This window comes from Eretmochelys imbricata, chromosome 7, assembly GCF_965152235.1.
Source record: "Eretmochelys imbricata isolate rEreImb1 chromosome 7, rEreImb1.hap1, whole genome shotgun sequence".
NCBI lineage: Eukaryota > Metazoa > Chordata > Testudines > Cheloniidae > Eretmochelys > Eretmochelys imbricata.
Window position 1 is genome coordinate 91441939 of NC_135578.1, and position 23810 is coordinate 91465748.

Genomic DNA, 23810 nt, shown 5'->3' on the forward strand with positions numbered 1-23810 from the left:
ATCATAGAATAACAGGGTTGGAAGGGACCTCAGGAGGTCATCTAGTCCAAACCCCTGCTCAAAGCAGGACCAATCCCCAGTTTTTGCTCCAGATCCCTAAATGGCCGCCTCAAGGATTGAACTCACAACCCTGGGTTTAGCAGGCCAATGCTCAACCCACTGAGCTATCCCTTCCCCCACTGATTATGATCAATTACCTCAGTAGATTCATCCTGTTATCTCTGGAGCCAGCATTACTGACTCAGAAAATATCCTGCATATGTTAACTGAAGAACTTTCCTCATTTGTATCTAACTTTGCTTTAGAGCTGTATAAACCACAGTTTTTACCCTAATAAAATATGAGAGAAAAATCTAGTTGAAAGATGTCTTGTTTCTTTCATTGTATTGGGAAAATATATCTTCAAGAGTGTAGCATGTGCAGTCACATCTCTTTTAGCCATGACTGTGCTGCATACCAAAGCTTGATGGCACTTGTCATCTATTTGCCTCAGTGGCCAATATTTCTACATCCTTTTGGTCTAAATCTCCAGACACAGAATAAGCTGTTGCTCCATTTGTCCAGATCTGCTGTTTTGTGTCAGTATCTCTGGTAAGAGACCTCAGCTGTGTCCTTTTGATTTTCTTTGCTAGTCTAGCAAAGCACAGTAACATTGAACTGAATATCATGGAAAATCCACACAGAATGAATGATGCAGTGTAGCTGCCGGTTGTATCCACAAGCCAACCTATTGGAAAACAAATAATTGTTAAGGTATTTAATACTTTACAAACTCCTTGTACAGTACAACATTCGTACTGCAATTCTATCACATACACCAGTGACTAAGTGACAGGCATATATAGCTGACACATCAGTTAAAATACATTTTGCCTCCAGGGAAAGAAAACAAATATCTTGCATAATGATCTCATCACACTTAGCTCAAGTTTTTAGAAGCTTTTGTTCAGAACATAACCCCATCACAAAAGGACACTGTAGTTTTCCCTACAATCCTATACAAACATCCTCTAAAAGCATTGATTTAGCTGACAGTCTGCAAATGCGCTCAGAGCCATCATGGGAGTAAATGCTATTCTGTGCATGAGTTCCCTACCCAGAAACTTTGCCTGCGTTTGTGTATCACTTGAAATGTTCAATTAATATTTTTGCTGTGACAAATCAAATTAAAAAGCATCAAAAGCAGAGGTGAGTTTGAACTTGGAGTAAACAGCAAATACAAACTGAAAGACATATGCTGTACTATGTACGAAGACTGTATTATGGCTATTCAAGAAAGGTGATATGAATCGCTGATCTTCCCACATCACTCAAAATGGATATAAATCCTTTCTGTGGAATGATCAGAACAGCATTGTCCTACTCACTACTTCATTTTTCAAGCCAGAAATTTAAACTAAACTGGCAAGAATCATGGGGTTCAGATATCATGGTGATGATGATGGCTACTTAAGAACCTGAATAGAATTGAATAGACTATTGCCAGCCCACACTAAAGAAATTCAACAGTAAACCCCACTGCCTAATCCATGACACATTTCTGAAATGGATGGGTAAAGCTCTCTGGATCCTAAAGTTATAAAAGAACATCCTTTGATTAAAACTCAAGGGTTATTTAATTTCACAGCAAAAGATACATTTTTGCACTTTTTATATTGCTGAACTACATGAAACAATTAAATAACAATGTGCTGCATTATATCATTGTATGCCCCGGAATTTCAGTTTGTTTTTAGTGTGCAGAATTCACTCCATCAAAATAGAGCTTAAGTGGGACCCAAGTGGTGTGTAGGTCATGCATTGGCCCTCTGCTCAGGGCTCAAGTAGACTCAAATGCTATTTGTTTATTTTCCTTTCTCTTTTCCATCACTTAGTGCTAAGGCCCACATGAATTTTACATAGAATTTAGAAAACAACTAATCCACAGGGATCGTTTCCTCACCAACACAATGAAAACATCAGAGAGAGTTTACTTTGATCAGTCACAAGGGAAGAACACATTGGGACTGTTAATAATATTTGAAAATGTTATAAAAATACACAAACTGAAAAGCAAAGCCATACTAAGGTGTTTGCTCTTAACTACCATGGGCGGTACATACCACAGGCTGGGGAAGACTATGCCTCCCCAAACAGCCCCGCCCATGTCCGCCCTCAGGCCCCCTTCTGCTTGCCGCTAGTTGGCCCTAGCCCAGGCAGGCTGCTCCTCTTCCAGGAAGCTGGCTGTGGCTAGGGCAGTCAACCTGTGGCCAGGATTCGGGGGCGGCTGGGGCCACCCAGCTTGGGGGGACCCCCAGCTCTGGGGCTGCACTGCCCGGCGCTCCAGGGCTGGGGGTGCTTGTCAGCGCTCCGGGCAGAGGGGAGCACAGGCTACCCACCCAGCGCTCTGGAGCTGGAGGCACTCAGGCAGCTGGGGCTTGCGGGGGAGGTTCTGGGCTTCGGCGGGGGTAGGACAGGTGGGGTCTCAGACAGAGCGGGTGGGCTGGGCCAGGGGCTAGCCTCCCTGAACCCATAGCTCACCCACCGCCCATGTTAACTACTAATCTCCCCTATTCTCTTCTGGCTTTGTTACCTCCTTACCAATATTGGAGGAGGACTTTAGTTTTTAATATGGGCCAGATGCTCTCATCTGCTCCAAGTGTTTTCTTTTCTCACCAAAATTTGTCATGGGCATCTGTATGGTGGGAGGATCCCGGAGCTTGGGCTGCAGCCTGAGTCTAAACATCTACAGAGCAATTAAATAGTCCCTTAGTCTGAGCCCCACAAGCCCAAATCAGCTGGCATGTGTAGAGGGCTATGTTGCCAGGGCTGAGAAGGGGATGCACCCTGCATGGATGCCCTGACCTCCACAGGATTCATATCAGGATTGTCTGTGGCTCTTCATGCCAATTGGGTGAATGTGATCATGAAATGATGGATTACATGATTCTAAGGAAAGGAAGGAGGGAGAGCAGCAGAATAAGGACAATGGACTTCACAAAAGCAGACTTTAACAAACTCAGAGAACTGATAGGTAAGGTCCCATGGGAAGAAAATCTAAGAAGAAAAGGAGTTCAGGAAATCTGGCAGTTTCTCAAAGAATTAATATTAAAGGCACAATAGCTAACTATCCCAATGCAAAGGAAAGACAGCAAGAGGCCAGTATGGTTCTAACAGGAGCTCTTCAGTGACCTGAATATCAACTAGGTATCCTACTAAAAGTGGAAACATAGACAACTTGCTAAGGAGGGATACAAAAGAATAGCAAAGGCATATAGGGACTATATCAGAAAAGCTAAGGCACAAAATGAGTTACATCTAGCGAGGGACATAAAAGGCAATAGAAAGAGGTTCTATAATATATTAGGAACAAGAAAAAGATGAATGAAAGTGTAGGTTCTCTACTTAATGGGGAAGGTGAGCTAATAATAGATGACTTTAAGAAGGCTGATATGTTTAATGCCTATCTTGCTTCAATCTTCAATAAAAAGGCAAACTGTGACCAGATACTACCACAATAAATATTAACAAACAGGTGGAAGGAACACAAAGCAAAACAGGAAAAGATCAGGTTAAAGAAGGTTTAGATTTAAATTTGGCTAAATGTAAACGAATACATCTAGGAACAAAGAATTTAGGCCATACTTACACGATGGGGGAATCTATCCTGGGAAACTGTGACTCTGAAAAAAAATTAGGGCTCATGGTAGATAATCAGCTGAACATGAACTCCCTGAGTGACGTTGTAACCAAAAGGGCTAATGCAATCCTTGGATGCAGAAACAGGCGAATCTCGAGTAGTAGTGAAGAGGTTTTTTTACCTCTGTATTTGGCACTGGTGTGACCACAGCTGAAATATTGTGTCCAATTCTGGTGTCCACAATTCAAGAAAGATATTGATAAATTGGAGAGGGATCAGAGAAGAGCCATGAGAACGATTAACAGATTAGAAAACTTGCTTTATAGAGACAGATTCAAGAAGCTCTATCTATTTAGTTTAACAAAGAGAAGGTTAAGGGTTGACTTGATTACAGTTTACAAGTATCAGAGTAGCAGCCGTGTTAGTCTGTATTCGCAAAAAGAAAAGGAGTACTAGTGGCACCTTAGAGACTAACCAATTTATTTGAGCATAAGCTTTCATGAGCTACAGCTCACTTCATCAGAATGCATCCGATGAAGTGAGCTGTAGCTCACGAAAGCTTATGCTCAAATAAATTGGTTAGTCTCTAAGGTGCCACTAGTACTCCTTTTCAGTTTACAAGTACTTACACATGGAAAAAATTTTTGATAATGGGTTCTTCAATCCAAGAGAAAAAAATATAACAGGATCCAATGGCTGGAAGCTGACATTAGACATAATCAGACAGGAAATAATTTCTTTATGGTAAGGGTAATTAATCACTGGAACAATTTATTAAGTGTTGTGGCAGATTCTCCACCATTGGCAATTTTAAAATCAAGATTGGATGTTTTTTCTAAAAGATGTGGTCTAGGAATTATTTTGGGGAAATTCTATGGTTTGTGTTATACAGGAAGTCAGACTAGATAATTATAATGATCCCTTCTGGCCTTGGAATCTATGAATCTAGATAAATTAGATATATTCAAGTTAGCAGGGCCTGATGAAATTCATCCTAGGGTACTTAAGGAACCATCTGAAACAATCTCAGAACTATTAGCAATTACCTTTGAGAACTCATGGAGGATGGGTGAGGTCACAGAAGACTGGAGAAGCGCAAACATAGTACCTATCTTTTAAAACGGGGAACAAAGAGGACCTGGGAATTATAGATACCCAGAAATACACTAGAACAAATTATAAAACAATCAATTTGGAAGCACCTAGGAGATAACAGGATTATAAGGAATAGCCAACATGAATTTGTCAAGAATAAATCATGCCAAATCTATCTAATTTCCTTCTTTGACGGGGCTAATGGCCTAGTGGATGGGGGGAAGCTGTAGGTGTGATATATGTTGATTTTAGCACGGCTTTTGACATAGTCCCACATGACATTCTCATAAGCACACTAGGGATATGTGGTCTAGATTAAATTACTATAAAGTGGGTGCAAAACTGGTTGAAAGACAGTAATCAAAGAGTAGTTATAAATGGTTCTTGTCAAACTAGTGGGGTCCTTGTCCTGTGTCCAATACTATTAAATATTTTCATTAATGACATGGATAATACAGTGGAGAGTATGCTTATAAAATTTGCAGATGACACCAAGCTGGAAGGGGCTGCAAGCAAGGACAGGACTAGAATTTGAAACTACTTTAATAAATTGGAGAATTGGTCTGATTTCAACAAGATTAAAGTCAATAAAGACAAGTGCAAAGTACTACACTTAAGAAGGCAAAATCAAAGGCACAGGTACAAAATAGGGAATAACTAGCTAGGCACTAATACTGCTGGAAAGGATTTGAGGGTTACAGTGGATGATAAATTGAATGAGAGTGAACAATGTTTTGCATTTGTGAAAAAGGCTAATATGATCCTGGGGTGTATTAACAGGAGTGTTGTATGTAAGACATAGGAGGTAAATGTCCTGCTCTGTTGAGCACTGGTAAGCCCTCAGCTGGAGTACTGTGTCCAGCTGGGTGCCACACTTTAAGAAAGATGTGGAGAAATTGGAGTAAGTCCAGAGGTGAGCAACAAAAATGATAAAAGTTTTAAAAAATTAGACCTGCGAGGAAAGGTTAAAAAAACTGGGCATGTTTAGTTTTGAAGGGAAAAAAAAGATGGGGGGGTGGTTCTGATACCAGTCCTCAAATATGTTAAGGGCCTTTATAAAGAGGCCAGTGATCAATTGCTCTCCATGTCCACTGAGGGTAGGACCAAAAGTAATGGGCTTAATCTGCAGCAAGGGAGATTTAGGTTAGAGATTAGGAAAACATTTCTAACTATATGTATAGTTAAGCACTGGAAAAGGATTCCAAGGGAGGCTGTGGAATAATCCTCATGATTGGAGGTTTTAAGAACAGGTTGGTCAAACACCTGTCAGGGATGATCTAGGTTTATATGGTCCTCAGCACAGGGGGCTGGACTAGATGACCTCGGGAGGTCCCTTCCAACCCTACATTTCTATGATTTTAGGCTGTTTTATTTTCATCCTTTAATGTGTTTTTCCACAAAAGTGAGTAATTTTGATGGCTAGAAGTTAGAGATGGGCAACATTTTCCAGAACTTGATTTTTCAATGACATTTTCCGTCAGTGTTTGAAATTTCTATGAAATATATAGAACAAAATTTCTGCACAAAATTACTTCCCATGTCTGACCAGCTCTAGATAAATAATAAATCATTCTGCTTTCGTCAGACGGTAAAGCTGGAGTAACAGTATGAACAGGACAGTAGAGTCATCTGTGAACTGACCTGCAACAGGTGGACTCACTAGATAAGGGAGTGCATGAAGAAAATAAACTACTCCTAGGGCTGATGATAAGGAAGCAGTTCCCACTACATCTGCTGTCACGACAGGGATCATTGTAACGTAGGCTCCATCAAAATACCCAAAGGTAAATGAGAATGGCACAAGCATGGGGAAACTTTGGAGAACGGGAAGGAAGAGACAACAGAGGCCATCCATTCCCACAGCAAAGAGGTAGCAAAAATAGCGGTACTTCTTCAGACACCTGTGGATTTTAAAAAGAGGAAGGATAAGTCAATCATGTGTACTTCCTCTTTGTTTCTGTTCACTTCCAGACCTATTAGTTTACCATATACAATTAACATACGGTTGTGGCCTGGGATATTCTCTGTTTTAACCTGTTCCCTGTCTTTTCTATGCTGCACAGTTTTAATGTCCAGCTTCACAAACAGCTTTCCAAGTGCAAAACCCAGCCAGTGATGGCTCTGACACTGTGCTGGACTGACAAACCTGGAGAGTGAAGTTCTCCATCTATCCATAAAACACACATTAGGGACAGCAGTGCAAGCTTCCCTATGCTATGAATGTGCCTCAGTTTTCTTGGGGACCACCCTTGATGGGGTGAGGGTAGTTCAACCTCCAGGCCCATTCAACCCTTGGTCTTGGTTTTAAAACATTGTCTGAATAACGTATACTCTTCTGTATTTATATCTAAGCTCACTATAACTGTTCCTAATATTTTGCAGAAATAAGACAAATGATCTTATTCCCTCCTCTCACTTTTACTGGTATAAATCAGGACTGATGCAATGGAATTAAAAGTGGTGTAAGTGAGAGAAGAATCAAAGCCACAATTCGCATTGACTCAAATATCCAATGCACTGAATGAGTATGACAACTGAAAGAATAAGTATGTTGACCTTTAGAATAGCCTACTGCCACACTCACTTGATCTTCATCACCAGTGTTATAGAGATTGCATACAACAAAATGTCACAATGGAGTAAAGGTAGCAAAACACGGCTAAGCACTAAAACGTCCGGAAATGCAGAAGTTAGAAATCACATACAACCTTAATTCTGCCATTTTGTGTTTATGCATTACAATACAGTGCCAGATCCTTCATCCCTTTTTTGCCACGACAGCAGCACAAATGAGACAGAAAGGCAGAAGTAGTAGACTCACATCCTCTACTGATCAGGTACAAAGGGTAAAGCTTAATATACACTGAACAGTGAGTTACATTTACACTACAGACAATGGCAACTTTGGGGAAATGTTAATCCTTTCTAAAAATGAAAATTAAAAGTATAAGTTAACTCAAAGATGAAAACTAAGGTAAAAAATTAGCATTTCTGAAAGTGGTATAAATACCATAAATTGAGCTGATCTATTGGAAAAACACTACAAGCCATTGTAATGTCCTCAAAATGTACATTAGCAAGCATTACACCTGGCTATCCCACATGCAAAGGCTTATAACTAGTTTGTGGTCTGTCATTACCTTCTGTCTGTCAACCATCCAAAGGTGATATTACCAACGATATCGATGACACCAAGTATGGACATAAGGAAGGCAGCCTGCTGATGATTCACACCAACGCTCAAAGCATAAGGCACTAGGTAGACAAAAAGAGGGCTACAGCCATATGCCATAAATAAAACAGACACTGCTAGCATCATGAAGTCTGGCATCAGTAAGAAGTTGTATTCTTGCCAGGAGCAGCAGCACAGACATTCATGGGACCATGGTTTGATTAAAGGTGAACAGATGGACAATTGCTTTAAATCTTGCTTCTGTGCTTCTGAGACATACTCCTGTTCAAGAAACTCAGGAGGGTGTTTATGGTCCTCCTTAAGAGTAATAGGCCTCATCAGGGCACCACAGACACAGAGATTTAAAACAAAACCGCCCAGGATGAGTAAGGCTCCACGCCAAGAAAATTGTTCAATCAAGAGTTGGACCACAGGGGCCAGAATGAAGGTACCGATTCCACTCCCTGACATGGCTATCCCATAAGCCAGTGCTTTCTTTTTGTTGAAATATTTTCCCACCATTGCTATGGCTGGAGAATAACAAAGTGCAAATCCAAGTCCTAGGGAAAAAAGCAGAATGAAGGTTGTTTAATACTGAATACAAGTAACAGGATACATTAAATTAAACCAAATAACCTACTCCGATCAGCAGGAATAATCAAGAGGCCCTTTGTGGATTATCACATTTTGCAATTCAGTGAATATGGGATAAAAACATGAAGAAAAAAACAGGGATACTGAGTCAAACAAATATCGTTGAACCTCACTAATCTGTACTAATGCAGAGGCTCAGTGAGGATTGACGAGCTTTGTGTATGAACATGTACTCAGATTAGATAGGAGCACAGCATCATTGGCCAGTTATTAGTAGTCTGGCCCTGTACCCAGTCATCGCTGAGTGCCAGGGGACGGAGGGAGCTCCCATTTAGATAGCGGGATCATTGCATCAGGCACATTGGTCCTAAGATCATTGCTCAGTGTTACACTCAGCTACAAACCCAAATATCTATTTTCAGGGCAGATTTGTGTGTTTGCAGATCTCTGAATGGTGGCATAGAGAATTTCTCTCTACTGTAAAATGTTCTACGGGAAACTTTCTTTGACAAGACGAAGAAATTCTGCATTTGAACTGGCCGGAGCTCTGTGCATTTTAAATCCTCTGGGAAAGTCCTTATTCAAGGTGCTGTGACCACTTTCAGAACCGAGGTTAAAAAGGCTCGGAACAAGATGCCTTTCCTATTTAGTAGATTAATTAGATTCATCTAGACAGGGAACAATTTCATGGATTTTGCTACAGAGCTTCAAGGACTGATGCAGAAGAATCAGACATTAGCATCAGTGCTGGCATTTGATTTCTGAATCAGACACAGAAATTTATTCCAGGCTGGCATTCTGAAATAAATTGCACCCTCAGTTACACAGGTACCTCTCCCATTGCCTTTGGCAGAAAGCACTAGCTTGGGAGAGTCTCAGGATGTAGCAGGCTATCAGTGTTGGCCTGAAACACTCCATCCTGCTAACAGGTGCTGACTCTGCTGGGAGAGGGCTGAATGGATTAAATTGACACACTGAGACCAGCAGCTTGTTACCTCACCCAGACAAAAAAGAGATGAAGAGTATCTAGCGTGTCTTGAGGCAGGACCTGTGGCTTTTGGGGGGAAGGTTTAAATTGAACTTTATGTTCTCTTATTATTTATTTCTTTGTGAACAAAGCCAAACCCCAGGAAGGGCAGTGAATTTTGACACTACAAAGCTAGTGTTGTTCTCAACTGCCCTCTAGATTACAGGTCAGCTCACTGCATCAGGACTACCAGCCTTTTACTATTAGTTCATTTCTTCCCTACTCACTCCCTGCAAACTAAATTCACTGCTTGTGAAATGGACTGTCTACAACTTAATGTACAATGCTTCATTGCTTCTCTTCCTCAATATTCATAACAGCTGTCATAAAGGAAGCCTCAGGGGCAGTAGCAGGGTATGTGACATGGTGCTGTGTGTTACAAGGGACCTTTTTATTTGTTACAAACACATTGGACAAAGATTAACATTGTAATGCAGGAGCAACACACACTGTAACAAGGAATTTTTTTTTCTTAGCAAATAAGCTGTTGGCAGCACACAAAGTATAGTAATTCCACCAACTTGCTACTCAACGGCAGGGGACCAAGTACAAGGCTTATATCACCGTGGCTACCGTGGCAGTTTTAATGAGGCAGGAATTTCAGTATAACTATTGCAACCTCTCCCTCTTTTTAGTGTACAAGCAACTATAAAAAAACAGGACAGACTGAGAGTATTCTTTTAACACAGTGGCTGAATTCAAAGGGAGGATGCATTAGGATAATGCATTCAACAGAGGATTTGTGCTTATAAACTGAATGTAGAGCAGGCAGAAATAAGCCATGCAATGGTGACTTAAGAAACCGATACAATGACTCTCTCAAAGCTTTGTGTGTCTTGACCAATAATTTATATTACAACAAAACTCCAAAAGCATTAAACCAAAAGGAACCCTGTCAGCCAGTAACCTACCAACAAACAATCCTCTTTCCCATCCTCTTATCATCTGGGAAGTTTACCCTCAGCCACACAACTGTTGAACAGATGACTTTTGCTGTTTGCTAGGCAGGTCACCAAAACTGGGGCTATTTCAGATCAGGAGCCAATACCAGGGGCCTGGAGCCCTCCCACATAATGCTCTGCAAGCAGGTTATTCTTTCATAACAAGGGGGTTCCAGCTTGAGAGCCTCTGCTGACTGCAGCTGGGGCAGTGTCATTGGGACAGTGGTGGTCCCTCTAATAATGTTAAGGTAATGGCTGGGGCAAACATCATGAACCCCTCCTACCTGTAAGCACTCCTAATGAAAAGTAGAGGTGTTCCAGGCTTGTGGCAAATGAACTCAGGATCAGTCCAGCAGATGCAAGCAATCCTCCGAGCATGATGCCCACTTGACATGATAGATGGTTACTGATAAAACTTCCAAGTGGGGCTTCAAAAATAATGAATGCAGATAGTGAATGAATTCAGTGTGTATTCACATGCACTTCATCACCGGAGTCAAGGCCTGGGAACAAAATTCAGCACCAAGACCAGACAAACAAGAGAAAAACACTGATCTGCTGCTGCAGCTAACTGGAGTGACATTTCAGATTCACATACATCATGTCATGGTGTTTGTGGCCTCCTCAAAAACCCTTTCAAAATGGTTGTTTTCTATTTTCCATAAAATCAGGTCAACGGCTATTTTAAATCAGGCAATACCATTATAAGACAAAGCTGTTATTCAATTAATGGGGTCAAAGGAGGCAAAGCCAATGACCAGCTTAGGAGCATTTTGTTCATTACCCTATCATTACAGCAGCAATAAACCTGCTACCTCTGGAATTTGTCCTGCTACTCTATGAAAAGATGCCCCTTCTGCCTCATCAATGAAGAGCTTAGAACCTATAAAGCGCAGAAATGATCTCCTTCTCTGGTAGGAATAGGCTGACCCACCAATATTAAAAGTTAAAATCCCTGCCCACACAAAGAGCAGTGTGGAGTGCCAAAGTCCAGTTTCACCCACGGGAAATACAAATCCTAGAAACCTTTGGGCTCTTCTCTCTGCCTTCTTAAAATTCCCTTAGAGTTTCAGGCGGCAAACTTTGTCCTCACATCTTTGCTTATAAGATGTGGCGTAGTTGGTGCTGAGGTGACGGCAACATTTTAGGCCCCAATCCTGGAATGCAATGAATATGGGCAGACCACTCTACCTGCAGTATGATGTGTGCAGGATCAGACCCTAAGTTTCCACAGTACTTTGCAGACCGTTAAATGATATCCATGAGAAGTTAAGTATAACTCCAGAACAGAACAGGTGTCCTAGGGCAGTGGTTTTCAAACTTGTTTTCTGGCGACCCAGCTGAAGAAAATTGTTGATGTCCATGACCCAATGGAGCTGGGGATGAGGGGTTTGGGGTGTGAGAGGGGCTCAGGGCTGGGACAGAGGGTTAGGGTGAGGGGGTGAGGGATGTGGGGTGGGGCCGGAAATGAGGGGTTCAGGGTGTGGGAGGGGGCTCTGGGCTGGGGCAGGGGGTTGGGGCGCTGGAGGGGGTCAGGGCTATGGGTGCAGGCTCTGGAGTGGGGCTGGAGATGAGGAGTTTGGGGTGCAGGAGGGGGTCAGGGTTCTGGGCTGGGGGTGCAGGCTTTGGGGTTGAGCCAGGGATGAGGGTTTTGGGGTGCAGGAGGGGGCTCTGGGTTTGAGGGAGGGGCTGAGAGCTGGGGCGGGGATTGGAGCGTGGGGTTGGGGTGTGGGCTTACCTCCGGCAGCTCCCAGTCAGCAGCAGAGCTGGGTTCAGAGACAGGCTTCCTGCCTGTCCTAGCACCGCGGACTGTGCTGCGCCCCGGAAGTGGCCAGCAGCAGGTCCGGTTCCTAGGTGGAGATAAGCAAGCGGCTCCGTGCGGCTCTTGCCCGCAGGCACTGTCCCCCCCACCCCAACCCCCATTGAGTGCAGAGCCAGTGCTCAGGGCGAAGGCAGTGCATGGAGCTCTGTGGTCCCGCCACGTAGGAGCCGGACCTGCTGCTGGCTGCTTCCAGGACAGAGTGCAGTGTCGGAACAGATAGGAACTAGCCTGCCTTAGCCTGGCAGCACCACCATGTGACTTTGAATGGCCCAGCTGGTGGTGCAGACCAGAGCCGCTGCGACCCAGTGCCTTCAATTCTGCGACCCAGTACTGGGTCACAACCCACAGTTTGAAACCACTGTTCTAGAGGATGTTTCATAAAGAAAACACAAAGGACATTTGCTCACAAAAAAGTTCAGTGAAGGGATGCGATGGTTGTGACTTGAACCAAAGCAACTAGGAAACACACAGTCAAGTCTGAAATATAATTGCAATATAGTAGGCAAAACAAGTCCCAATGGAATTCCTCTTAAACCGTGACCCTTCCCATTAGGTTTTTTTCGCTAAAACATTTCTTAAAACACACATCACGTGACAATAAAATGCTCTGTTTCTTTTCAGTATCAGACAAAATTGTACAAAAAAAGCCCCCTCCTTGCCAAACTGTGCTGCAGGACACAGCTTGGACATACTATACCCATTTGGCTACAAAGCCAGGATGTGCTGGGCAAAAGTCATTAGCCAGCCTGAAGCTAGAAATTTTCCACATTGGCTCAGATGACTTGTGAATACACTAATATCAGGTATCCCACAGGACTAAAGAACAAACCAGTTTATTACTCAGAGAGTGCAATACCCACCACACAGCATCGTGGCACAGTCTGTAATGGAATGGATCCAAGCTGTTCGGGCATAATCCTGAGCAAAGTATGTCTGGAACTCCACAAAGAAAATTGAGATACATCTAGAAAAGAAAACATGAACACTGATCTGTTAAACTCAGGGATAAAGGGCATCTGGTTTGGGTCTGTTCCAGATCCTATGAAAGTCAATGCAAAGATTCCTGTTGACTTCCAAGGGAAATGAATTGGGTCATTAAACATCTGCAAAATGGAGACCGAAATGAGAGACTATCTGGATGCACAGGAAATAATGACAAATGACAATGTGGCACATGGGATGGATAGTTCCTACAGTAGTGCATGTGCCTGGCTTATATCTATCTAATTGAATCAGAGAAGAACAAATGAGACAATGACAAATGAGACACAGGATGGTCACCAAGTATGACCCTAGTAGTGGGATTAGACAGATCAGTTTAATCCAGCAAGGACCAGGAAGACATTTCCTTCCACAAGGACAGCCAATCTTTAAAAGAGCAGACAATTATCTTGCCTTTTTTTATTTTAACCTCCCATAAACTATTTTCCTATTCCTACATTGTTGTTACTCTCTTCAAGGACTAATATATATTAGTCAGATGACTTCTGGACCATCAGAAATCACTTAGGGCACAAAGAAGGCCCTGTCATTCCTGTCTATCATGCTGTTTGCCAGAGTGGCTTTCACTTTTTCACTAGGATAGGTTGTTGGCCTATCATTCAACCTGTGATACTTCCCATTGACATCCAGAGCCATGAGGCACCTCGCTATCATCAGCCCTTAGCATGAGGAAGCCTTGTCTGTGTCTGCCATATGTCAGCTCCCTGGCTGCACCAGCCACAGGCAACACAAGAACTCCCTTATGCAGGCCCTGCTCTCTCTACAAATTAGCGATAGGCACATTCCAACCCCCAAGCATCTCCCTGGAATGTTCAGCCCCTGGTCCACCAGACAGTTGCAGTATTCACAGAATTGCTGCTTCCACAGAAGCAGTACACCCCAAATTACCAATTACATCTCCGATCTTAACACACAGCACTTAGGTATGTTTATAGTGAAAACAGTAAAAGTTTATTTAATAAAATATAGAGGTTCAAGTGATAACAAGAAGTAGTATTGGAAACAAATGGTTACATATAAATTAAAACCATAGCATGCATTCTAGAACTTAGAGTTATTTTCATATCTTAGAGTAATACTTATCCAAAATCCTTCCCGTGTATTAAATGAGGCTTGGTTGTGATCTTCCATTCATTAGACAAGTCATGCTGGCAGCTTGTCTCCTCAGTGAAAGATCCAGGGTGTCTGTTTGCATTCCCAGATAGATCAGAATAATTCTTTGTCCATATTTATAAACAGGATACCATCTGCTGTATACTACTTTATTGTAGACTTTGCAATTTCTTAATCAGCATCTGGCTCAGTATGCAAATAGGCCTCCGTTGAGACACACACAATACATAACAACCAGGCAGGGAAATAAGCGTCTGTTACCCGCTTCCTGAAAGGAAGCCATCCAAGACATGTCGCTTCCTGGTTATCTGCCTTAAGAATCTCATTTTCAGTATAAACATATAACTCCTTAAACATGATCTGTGCATACATTTTGCAGTGATTATGGTGGACCAGTGGGCTACTGGCTCTCAGTAAAAACTTCATATGCCAACCTTTACTGAATTATTAGGCATATATTTGACTTGGCAATCCCTGTAAAACTCTATGCACCTCTTGTGCTCTCAGTCAGTTGGCACCAAGACATTTCTCAAGGATGGGATGTTGGCTTGTCATTCTCCCCTGCAACCTGGAGGACCTAGGGATTGCTTTTCTGTCTGGCCCCTATTCTTTGACCTATCCAGCTTGGGTGGCTCCACCAGAAGTTAAAACTTCTGCTGACATAGTTCTCAGGGTCATTGGAATGCAGAGGCTTTCCCACCACATCAAGGATACTCTTCTCCTTCCCTGGGGACCGCACCTGAATGTGGTGGGAATGTTTGCATATGACCCTGAGTGCTATGCTAGAGGGAGCTTTAACTCCTGGCAAGGCCACCCAAGCAGGACAGGTAGGGAGGGACCAGATGAAAAGTAGTCTACTGGTCCTCCAGGCGGGAGATTGGGGGTGGTGGGAAGAAGGGGCTGAGCAATAAGCCAACAAACTAGCCTCGTAAAAAAGTGAAGTGATAGAAACACAACAAGATAGCCACTCCAGCAAACAACATGATAAACAGGGATGGCAGAGCCTTCCCTATGCCCTAACTGACTTCTGATGGCACAAGGAGGATTCAAATTCATGTTTACAGAGACATATAGATATACAGATGCACACAAAATGCCATTCGGTTATGTAAATTTTGGAACAAACTCACAGTAATCAAGGAATCCTGTGCCCATATGCCTGCAGACAGCAGCATACACTGTAACTAAACAAAGGATCCAGAATGCTGACTGATTTAACAGCATAGACTCTGAATGGCTCTTTACATACAGAGACTGATTCTGAGACCAGCCCTCCCTTTTTGTGGCTGCAAATACTCACGGATGCATTGTGAACACAAAGACAGTAGGCCATCTGTTTAAAATCTGCCAATAAGGTAGAATGTTGAAGTACAAATAGTAAGCAAATCTTTCCTCCCGCACACACACACAGACACACACCCTGTCTATACTGATGCCAATTAATGTTAGACTTATTAGTATTATTTATTTAGGTACCTCCTACTGCAAATCAAATACCACAACCCCTGCTCTGACAAGCTAATGAAGTATGGCATTAATGAGACTCATGTGCATAAAGTTAAGTGTGTGCATGACTGTCTGCAGGATTAGGCCTAGGGCTCTGACCCCGCAATGAGTTCAGTGTGGATACACCCAATGGCCCACTGATTTCATTAACCCGAGTTGCAATAGAATATATACAAAAAGAACGAGGAGTACTTGTGGCATCTTAGAGACTAACCAATTTATTTGAGCATAAGCTTTCGTGAGCTACAGCTCACTGCATCCGATGAAGTGAGCTGTAGCTCACGAAAGCTTATGCTCAAATAAATTGGTTAGTCTCTAAGGTGCCACAAGTACTCCTCGTTCTTTTTGCGAATACAGACTAACACGGCTGCTACTCTGAAATCAAGAATATATACAGACATTCTTCTTCTTTCCTGAATCCACAACATCAAAGTGCAGGGTGTGTCTGTCATCTTTCCATATCACATGAATGAACAAAATTGACCTTTAGGATAAAATGCAGACCCCTCTTTAGAGATAAAATGCAGTTTTAATAAAGATAAAGATAAATGCAGACCCCTCTTTAGAGATAAAATGCAGATAAAACCTTCAGAGGGGTCTGCGTTTATGTACTATTGGAAGTATGTTACTAAGGAAAAATAATAAGAGTTTTGTTCGAATGAAAGCATCAGTAAGGATGAGGGGCACAGTGTAATTCTCAAATATAGTCTCGTAAAGTAGCCCCTTTCATCAGGTCTTCTGTCTGTATCTATGTCTGATCTCAAATGCACCATGGAATTCCACGGTCTCCTTTACTGCTCATGTGGCATCATACCACTATTTAGTGGTGTTTTATGATACCTGAAAATAAAATATCCACACACCCAATATCTGATTGAGAAATAGGAATATTTCAAGTTTGCTAAATAAGCAAGGGGTTATTGGGTGGTCTTCCTGCTCTGTCTCCAATCAATCAACTGTCTCTCAGTTCAAAGCCAGATTTCAGATGCATCTGTTCTAGAAAATATAGCATCAATTAGATCAGTTCTATAATACAAATCAATGTATTTCACATGCAAAAAAGCAAACATTATGGGGACAAAACTGCCTTTAGAAAAACTTGTAGTGTTAGTATGTAGTTCATGTAGCTGTAGTAATATGGTAGCACTAGATCAACATTTACATGGTTATAGACAAGTGTTTATGAGACTTACCACACAATTCCTTCATCAGATCTGGCAGCTTCATTTAAAAAGAAATACATTATGTAGGTAAGAAGAGTTGTAATTGTATCGTGTTGCCAGTTCAAATGAGACCCTTGTCTCCAATGCCCCTCACATACTGTGCTGCCTGTCTCTGATATCCCTCATACAGTTTACATGTTCATATCAACATAGACCATCCTCTCATCTATAGTAAAAATAAAACACAGCAACACTAGCAGAAGGAACCTTCTTGTCCCCAAATGTATAGATGCGCGTTTCAAAGTATGTTAGCCTATTTTCTCTCCTTCTATTTTTGAGGAATACAGCAACAAATAGTCCCTGCATAGTAAGGATACTTGAGGTACACATAGCGAAGGGCCTCTTTAGGTCACAGCTCTCATGCAGGGTGGCACCTGAAATGCTTGTAGAGAGCAAAGAGATTACACTACAGGTCGATCAGATATACCCAAGAGTCAAACAAATCCACAGGAACTGTCCGAAACAAATCACAGGAAGGTCAGAGAGGGACACAGGGCCTGGAAAGACCCTGACTGCCTCCTCTAGTCCCCACTGAACAACTACAGCATGAAGTAACTCTGAGAGTGCAGAACTGTAAGGGTGCTGATAGGAGTTCTTGGACAGGGCATAACAGCTTTCATCGGGGACTAAGCAGGACTAATATTGGAGGAATCTTAATCTTTTAGCTGTCCCAGCCCCATACAGATTTCAGAAGGCCTTCAAAAACAAAACAGGTTAGAAGAATAGTAAAAATTCCAGACAGAACTGATTCCTTTAACTTCAAGTATTAGCCATTACAAAGGATCTTTCTTATTTTTCTCTTTATAAGAAAGAAAGAAAGAAAGAAAGAAAGAAAAAGATTGCAAACAGTCAGCCTGACAAGAAGCTATTTTACCTTGTTACAGCCCTAGTGCAGATAGTAACGAGGAAGCAGCCAACAACAATCATCCATCCCCAGCCTCCGTCGGGAGGAGAGGAGAGCAGAACTTTCTTTGGTGTTGCCATAGCTGTGATAGTGATTCTTTTTTCTTCTTTCCAGAGTCGCTGTCAGGGACCGACTCCAGCGGACACACAGAGCCTGCATGGAATGTTACCTGGTACAAGGATTATTTGCCATCTGAAACAGAAAAACAGCAGGGAGAGAATCAGACTAAGTCACCCTTCACAAAACCCCTGTGAAACTACATTATCAAAGGGTAATATATAGCTGTTGTTTTATTGTATGTGGTGATATATTTCTAACTACGATTGTGTAACACACATTCTGTGCATTGTGAAAAGCAAATGAATTTGGGTCACATTCTGTTGAAGTTAAAGGAGCTACAGGGATTTATACCGGTTGAGGATTTTGCCTGTATATGTGGATCACTGCATTTTGTTCCCGCAATTACACCTAGCACATAATACCACAAAATGCAGTGATCCACATATACAGGCAAAATCCTCAACCGGTATAAATCCCTGTAGCTCCTTTAACTTCAACAGAGCTACACTGACTAATGCTAACTGATGCTCTAGCCTGATTTTAATTAAAGTTGTAAAACAGTTTCCCTTATAATCAACTGTTTTCACTCACACATAATTTACTGAAAAATTCACCTTTTGGGCTGAAATTTTCACCTACACATTAAGGTGAATATTCCTGGAAGTCTGAGCTTTTTTGAACTACAGGTGAGTGGAAAAAAATCCCGCCCCCCCCAACAAGCAAAACCTGTTGACAGTTATGATTTTTCTGAGTAGGGAGAAGCATAAAGGGAGGAATTTTTACCCTTTCCCATGAAAACAGTCAACACAATGTCTGTGTACCACTTAAAACCTCAAAACAGGGTTTAAATGCAGTTTGAATGGGGCTGGACCTCTGCACTAGACTGAATTCAACCCAAAGGGCTCAATCCTGTAACCAACTAAAGTCATGTGAGTGGCCTTCTTAACAACTAAAGTTACTCATGTTACACACGTTTGCAGGATTGGACCCATAGTGACCAGCTGCCATGGCTGTGATTCGGTTTTCACGAACCACTACAATACAAGGCAGGGCTGAGCGTTCTGAGGCTAAGCCCCACGTATGCTCAGTTTCCTGCACATGCAGCCTGGCTGTCTGGGCTGTTCCCCATTCCCAGGTCTGGGCAGGATGACTGCATGGTTTGGGTGATTACTGTTAAGGGCTAGTTGCTTTGTTGCAGGGTTGTTGGGTTTTTTTTTTCCTGAATGAAGTAAAGACTTCAAACAAACAAGCAAAGCAGTCTGGTATGTGTTTCAATTTTGCTTGGAGAGAAACCTAAAATATCACAGCTATAGTGTAATATTGTAGATGCTGAACATACAACATTCATGCTGACAAGAATCACAGGCAGTCCCATGAAATGTTATCTGACAACATTTGGAGAAGGGCTTTGGGGCTCTTTAAAGGTACACAGTGATAAGCAACTCAGGGTAGTGATTAAATCTCTGATGAGATGCCTGCTCAGATCACACAGTTCCGCAGTCAGACACTGCGCAGATGCTTGACTCTGAAAGGCCCTGAGCCCTATGGTCACAATCCAGCAAAGCACTACAGCACATGCTTAACATTAAGAACCCGAGTCCTCCAACTGAAACTTGCACAATCCATCCTTGTAGCATCTCAGTTTGTGCATTTTGGAACAGAAAACTCTTTCCAAAGGCAGAAGCTTCAATCCACAGGGCAGTATTACAATGCACCAGAACTGGTGACCTGAGTTACGTAGTGAAGAGAATATTTGGAATTACAATATGGAAACGTGTGCTTGTCTGCAGTTTCAGGCTGTTATTTTAATGCAAATGTGTTTTAGAAGGCATACTCCAAAAACAGTATCAAGGAATAAAACAATCCACGGAGCAGGCTAGACCTACGTGTCACTGCCATGCGATGACACAAGTTAAACCAGGTCACTGACAAAATGTCTGCCCCAATTCTTGATGTAAAGGATACCAGAAAAAACAGTTATTTCCACTGGTTTTCTGTCACTCTCTTTACTTGAGGCCAAGATACTGTATCGTGTGTGTTTTCTCTCTCTCATGTCTGATGGGGATAGCTGATATTTCTATTTAAATATTTCTAAATGGTTCAGAGCCAACAGGCTATGCACATTGTTAGCCTATGAAATGCATGTTTGTAAATTACACCTTCCTCCCTCTGATGGTTTGCCACACTCACTGGTTTTTCATTTAAATCATATTGGAAATGGACAGTGTCAACCTACATGTTTGTATACCACCTTGCACAATAGGCCTCTTGAGTGGCACCTTTGGGTGCTACCATGGTACAAATACGAACAACACATTAATTAAAATAAAATAGGGCTGTGAGTGGCTCCAGTTGTGGTGGAAATTACATCCCCTGTGACGGATCAGCTTCCCTTCCCAATTCACAGTGGCTTTCAATCTCATTAGTTTGTCAGGTCCCTTACCCTCAACATAAAAAATAGCCCCTGTGTCATACTGAACACCTGATGTATCTGCAGTTTGGTTATATAGTAATGGTTATCTTTGCTCACAAAAATCTAACAAGAAGTCCCAGCTGTCATTGCAAGAGTTTTTATGAACAGCCACAGGAATAGGTAGCTCGGCCACAAATGTTCCTATGGGAGTTTAAAATGTAGAAGCTCGTACAAGTACAAGCTCACTCTTGCAAGAGAAGAGACACAGACCTTGTCAGTTCAAACCTTGTCTCAGCCCTTATCCTCAAGGCAGTGAATGGCATGGGCCCAGGATACCTAAAAGGTCAACTGAAGCTCTGTGATGAAGACTATAATCGACAGCTGTGCTACTCTGAACTCTACAATAAGAGTAAAGCTCTTCTGTTCAGGAGACAGGTCTTTCTCCAGGACTGGTCCAAGACTGTGGAATGAACTCCCCCAGGCACTAAGGACCATCACAAACCTCACCACCATCCAAGTGCAAAGAGTTGTCACTTTGGATGGGCTATCACCAGCAGGAGAGTGAATTTGTGGGGGGGGGTGGAGGGTGAGAAAACCTGGATTTGTGCTGGAAATGGCCTAACCTGTTGCTCACTTTAGATAAGCTATTACCAGCAGGACAGTGGGGTGGGAGGAGGTATTGTTTCATATTCTCTGTGTATATATAAAGTCTGCTGCAGTTTCCACGGTATGCATCTGATGAAGTGAGCTGTAGCTCACGAAAGCTCATGCTCAAATAAATTGGTTAGTCTCTAAGGTGCCACAAGTACTCCTTTTCTTTTTCCAAGTGCAAGGTGTGTTTCTTTGACCTACCTTCTCTAACTAAAGCATATAGCAACATGTCTATACATCTTATTTTCAGAAGTTCCAAAACAAGACACTTCTCCCCTGGTGGGAGGATGAGAGAGCAAATACATGACAAATGTTAGACAGGTTGCTTTATCCATTAATGGAAGGGACTCAGATACTATGGTGATGAGTGCAGTATAAGAACCTATAAAGAATTACACACACACACACGCCCCCAAACACATAAAAGAAAAGAATATTAAGCTTGCCAAGTCAAGCTCTCAAAAGCTAGGAAATGCCAGAACTAAGGTTTCCTGTGCTTCCTTAATTTGTTCCTGTTGGGCATATGCATTATGTTACAGTCTTTAATTACATAATCACAGGGTGAGACTTAGGAATCTTTCCTTCCATTCCAGACTCTGGAGGGGAGTGTGTTGTAGTGAACGTAGACTTTTTTTGTTCGTTTCCTCCAACCTTGACCCCTTCTGCCTCATCCCCTCTAAAAGGTCCCTGACCCAGTCCTGTCTCTTTAACCACCCTTTGCTCCTTGTCACAGTCCCATCCTCTACTCCTCAGTCTTCTTATCCCAGTGCCAGTCTTCTTGTCCAGCCAGTCCTTGTCTTCCCCTCCAGGTTCACTTCCAATCTACCCCCTGGCTCCCAGTTTCTCGCCTTCCCCACACCCAGTCCCAGTCTTCTTGCCCAGGCAGTCCCAGTTCCTGCCTCCCAGATCCTCATCTAATCCATCTCTGTCTTCCTGACATTGGCTTCCAGTCCCAGTCTCCCTTCCTGGGTTTATCCAACCTCAATCTCTTCCTTCCATCTCCTTACTGGCTACTTAGCCTAGTCATTTTGCCTAGTCCAGTTTCTTCCCCCACACCCTACTCCTTGTCAGATCTGTCTCTTCTCTACCACTGACCCCATTTCCCTCCAAGCATTCCTAGTCCCAGTCCCCTTGTCCAGCCAGTTCCAGTCTTCCTTCTGCCCCTCACCTCCTAGTACACCATCCAACCTCAGTGTCATACCCCAGCCACCTGGCTCGCAGTCCCCACCCCAGCCTGGAACAGCTGGGAGGAGTCATTACAGCTGAAGTCCCTCTGAGCTCCCATAACCTTGGGCTGCAGTATGTTCATTCACCCTGTGGGGATGGCACATGCACAGTCTGGACAGCACTAGGCTATGAGAGGATGGAGCATGCTCAGTGAGGATAGAAACTTTGTAGATTTTAGCTATTAATATTGACATTTTTATTGAGCATATGCAAACTGCAATTTTTCAAAGCTTATATCTTGACCAGATTTGGGAGGATTTTCCTGGGGATGGCATTAGTTGACACACAGGCAACCCCCTGTCACATTTCAAGTCCCTGCTCCAAAGCTTGGAGGTGCTAAAGCATTTCTGAAAAAGTCTCAAGAATTTTTTAACATGGGCTAAATAATCATAGAATCAGAGAATATCAGGGTTGGAAGGGACCTCAGGAGGTCATCTAGTCCAACCCCCTGCTCAAAGCAGGACCAATCCCCAACTAAATCATCCCAGCCAGGCCTTTGTCAAGGCTGACCTTAAAAATGTCTAAGGAAGGAGATTCCACCACCTCCCTAGGTAACGCATTCCAGTGTTTCACCACCCTCCTAGTGTAAAAGTTTTTCCTAATATCCAAACTAAACCTCCCCCACTGCAACTTGAGACCATTCTGTCATCAGCTATCACTGAGAACAGTCTAGATCCATCCTCTTTGGAACCCCCTTTCAGGTAGTTGAAAGCAGCTATCAAATCCCCCCTCATTCTTCTTTTCCGCAGACTAAACAATCCCAGTTCCCTCAGCCTCTCGTCATAAATCATGTGTTCCAGTCCCCTAATCATTTTTGTTACCCTCTGCTGGACTCTTTCCAATTTTTCCACATCTTTCTTGTAGTGTGGGGCCCAAAACTGGACACAATACTCCAGATGAGGCCTCACCAATGTCGAATAGAGGGGAACGATCACGTCCCTCGATCTGCTGGCAATGCCCCTACATATACATCCCAAAATGCCATTGGCCTTCTTGGCAACAAGGGCACACTGTTGACTCATATCCAGCTTTTCGTCCACTGTAATCCCTAGGTCCTTTTCTGCAGAACTGCTGCCGAGCCATTCGGTCCCTAGTCTGTAGCAGTGCATGGGATTCTTCCATCCTAAGTGCAGGACTCTGCACTTGTCCTTGTTGAACCTCATCAGATTTCTTTTGGCCCAATCCTGTAATTTGTCTAGGGCCCTCTGTATCCTATCCCTACCCTCCAGTGTATCTACCTCTCCTCCCAGTTTAGTGTCATCAGCAAACTTGCTGAGGGTACAATCCACACCATTGAACAAAACCAGCCCGAGGACCGACCCTTGGGGCACTCCACTTGATACTGGCTGCCAACTAGACATGGAGCCATTGATCACTACCCATTGAACCCAACAATCTAGCCAGCTTTCTATCCACCTTATAGTCCATTCATCCAGCCCAT

At 42.8% G+C, this 23810-nt stretch overlaps 1 protein-coding gene across 1 annotated transcript; it reads right to left on the bottom strand.

Moving 5' to 3' along the window:
• Nucleotides 1–476: 476 nt before the first annotated feature.
• SLC16A12 (solute carrier family 16 member 12) lies at nt 477–18098 on the bottom strand. Its single transcript, XM_077822815.1, has 6 exons — nt 17989–18098; nt 13131–13234; nt 10733–10876; nt 7855–8446; nt 6356–6615; nt 477–727 (listed from the first exon to the last, which is right to left on the bottom strand). Exons 1-6 carry the CDS (start codon nt 18096–18098, stop codon nt 477–479), a joined length of 1461 nt encoding a protein of 486 aa, XP_077678941.1.
• Between the last annotated feature and the right edge of the window lie 5712 nt (nt 18099–23810).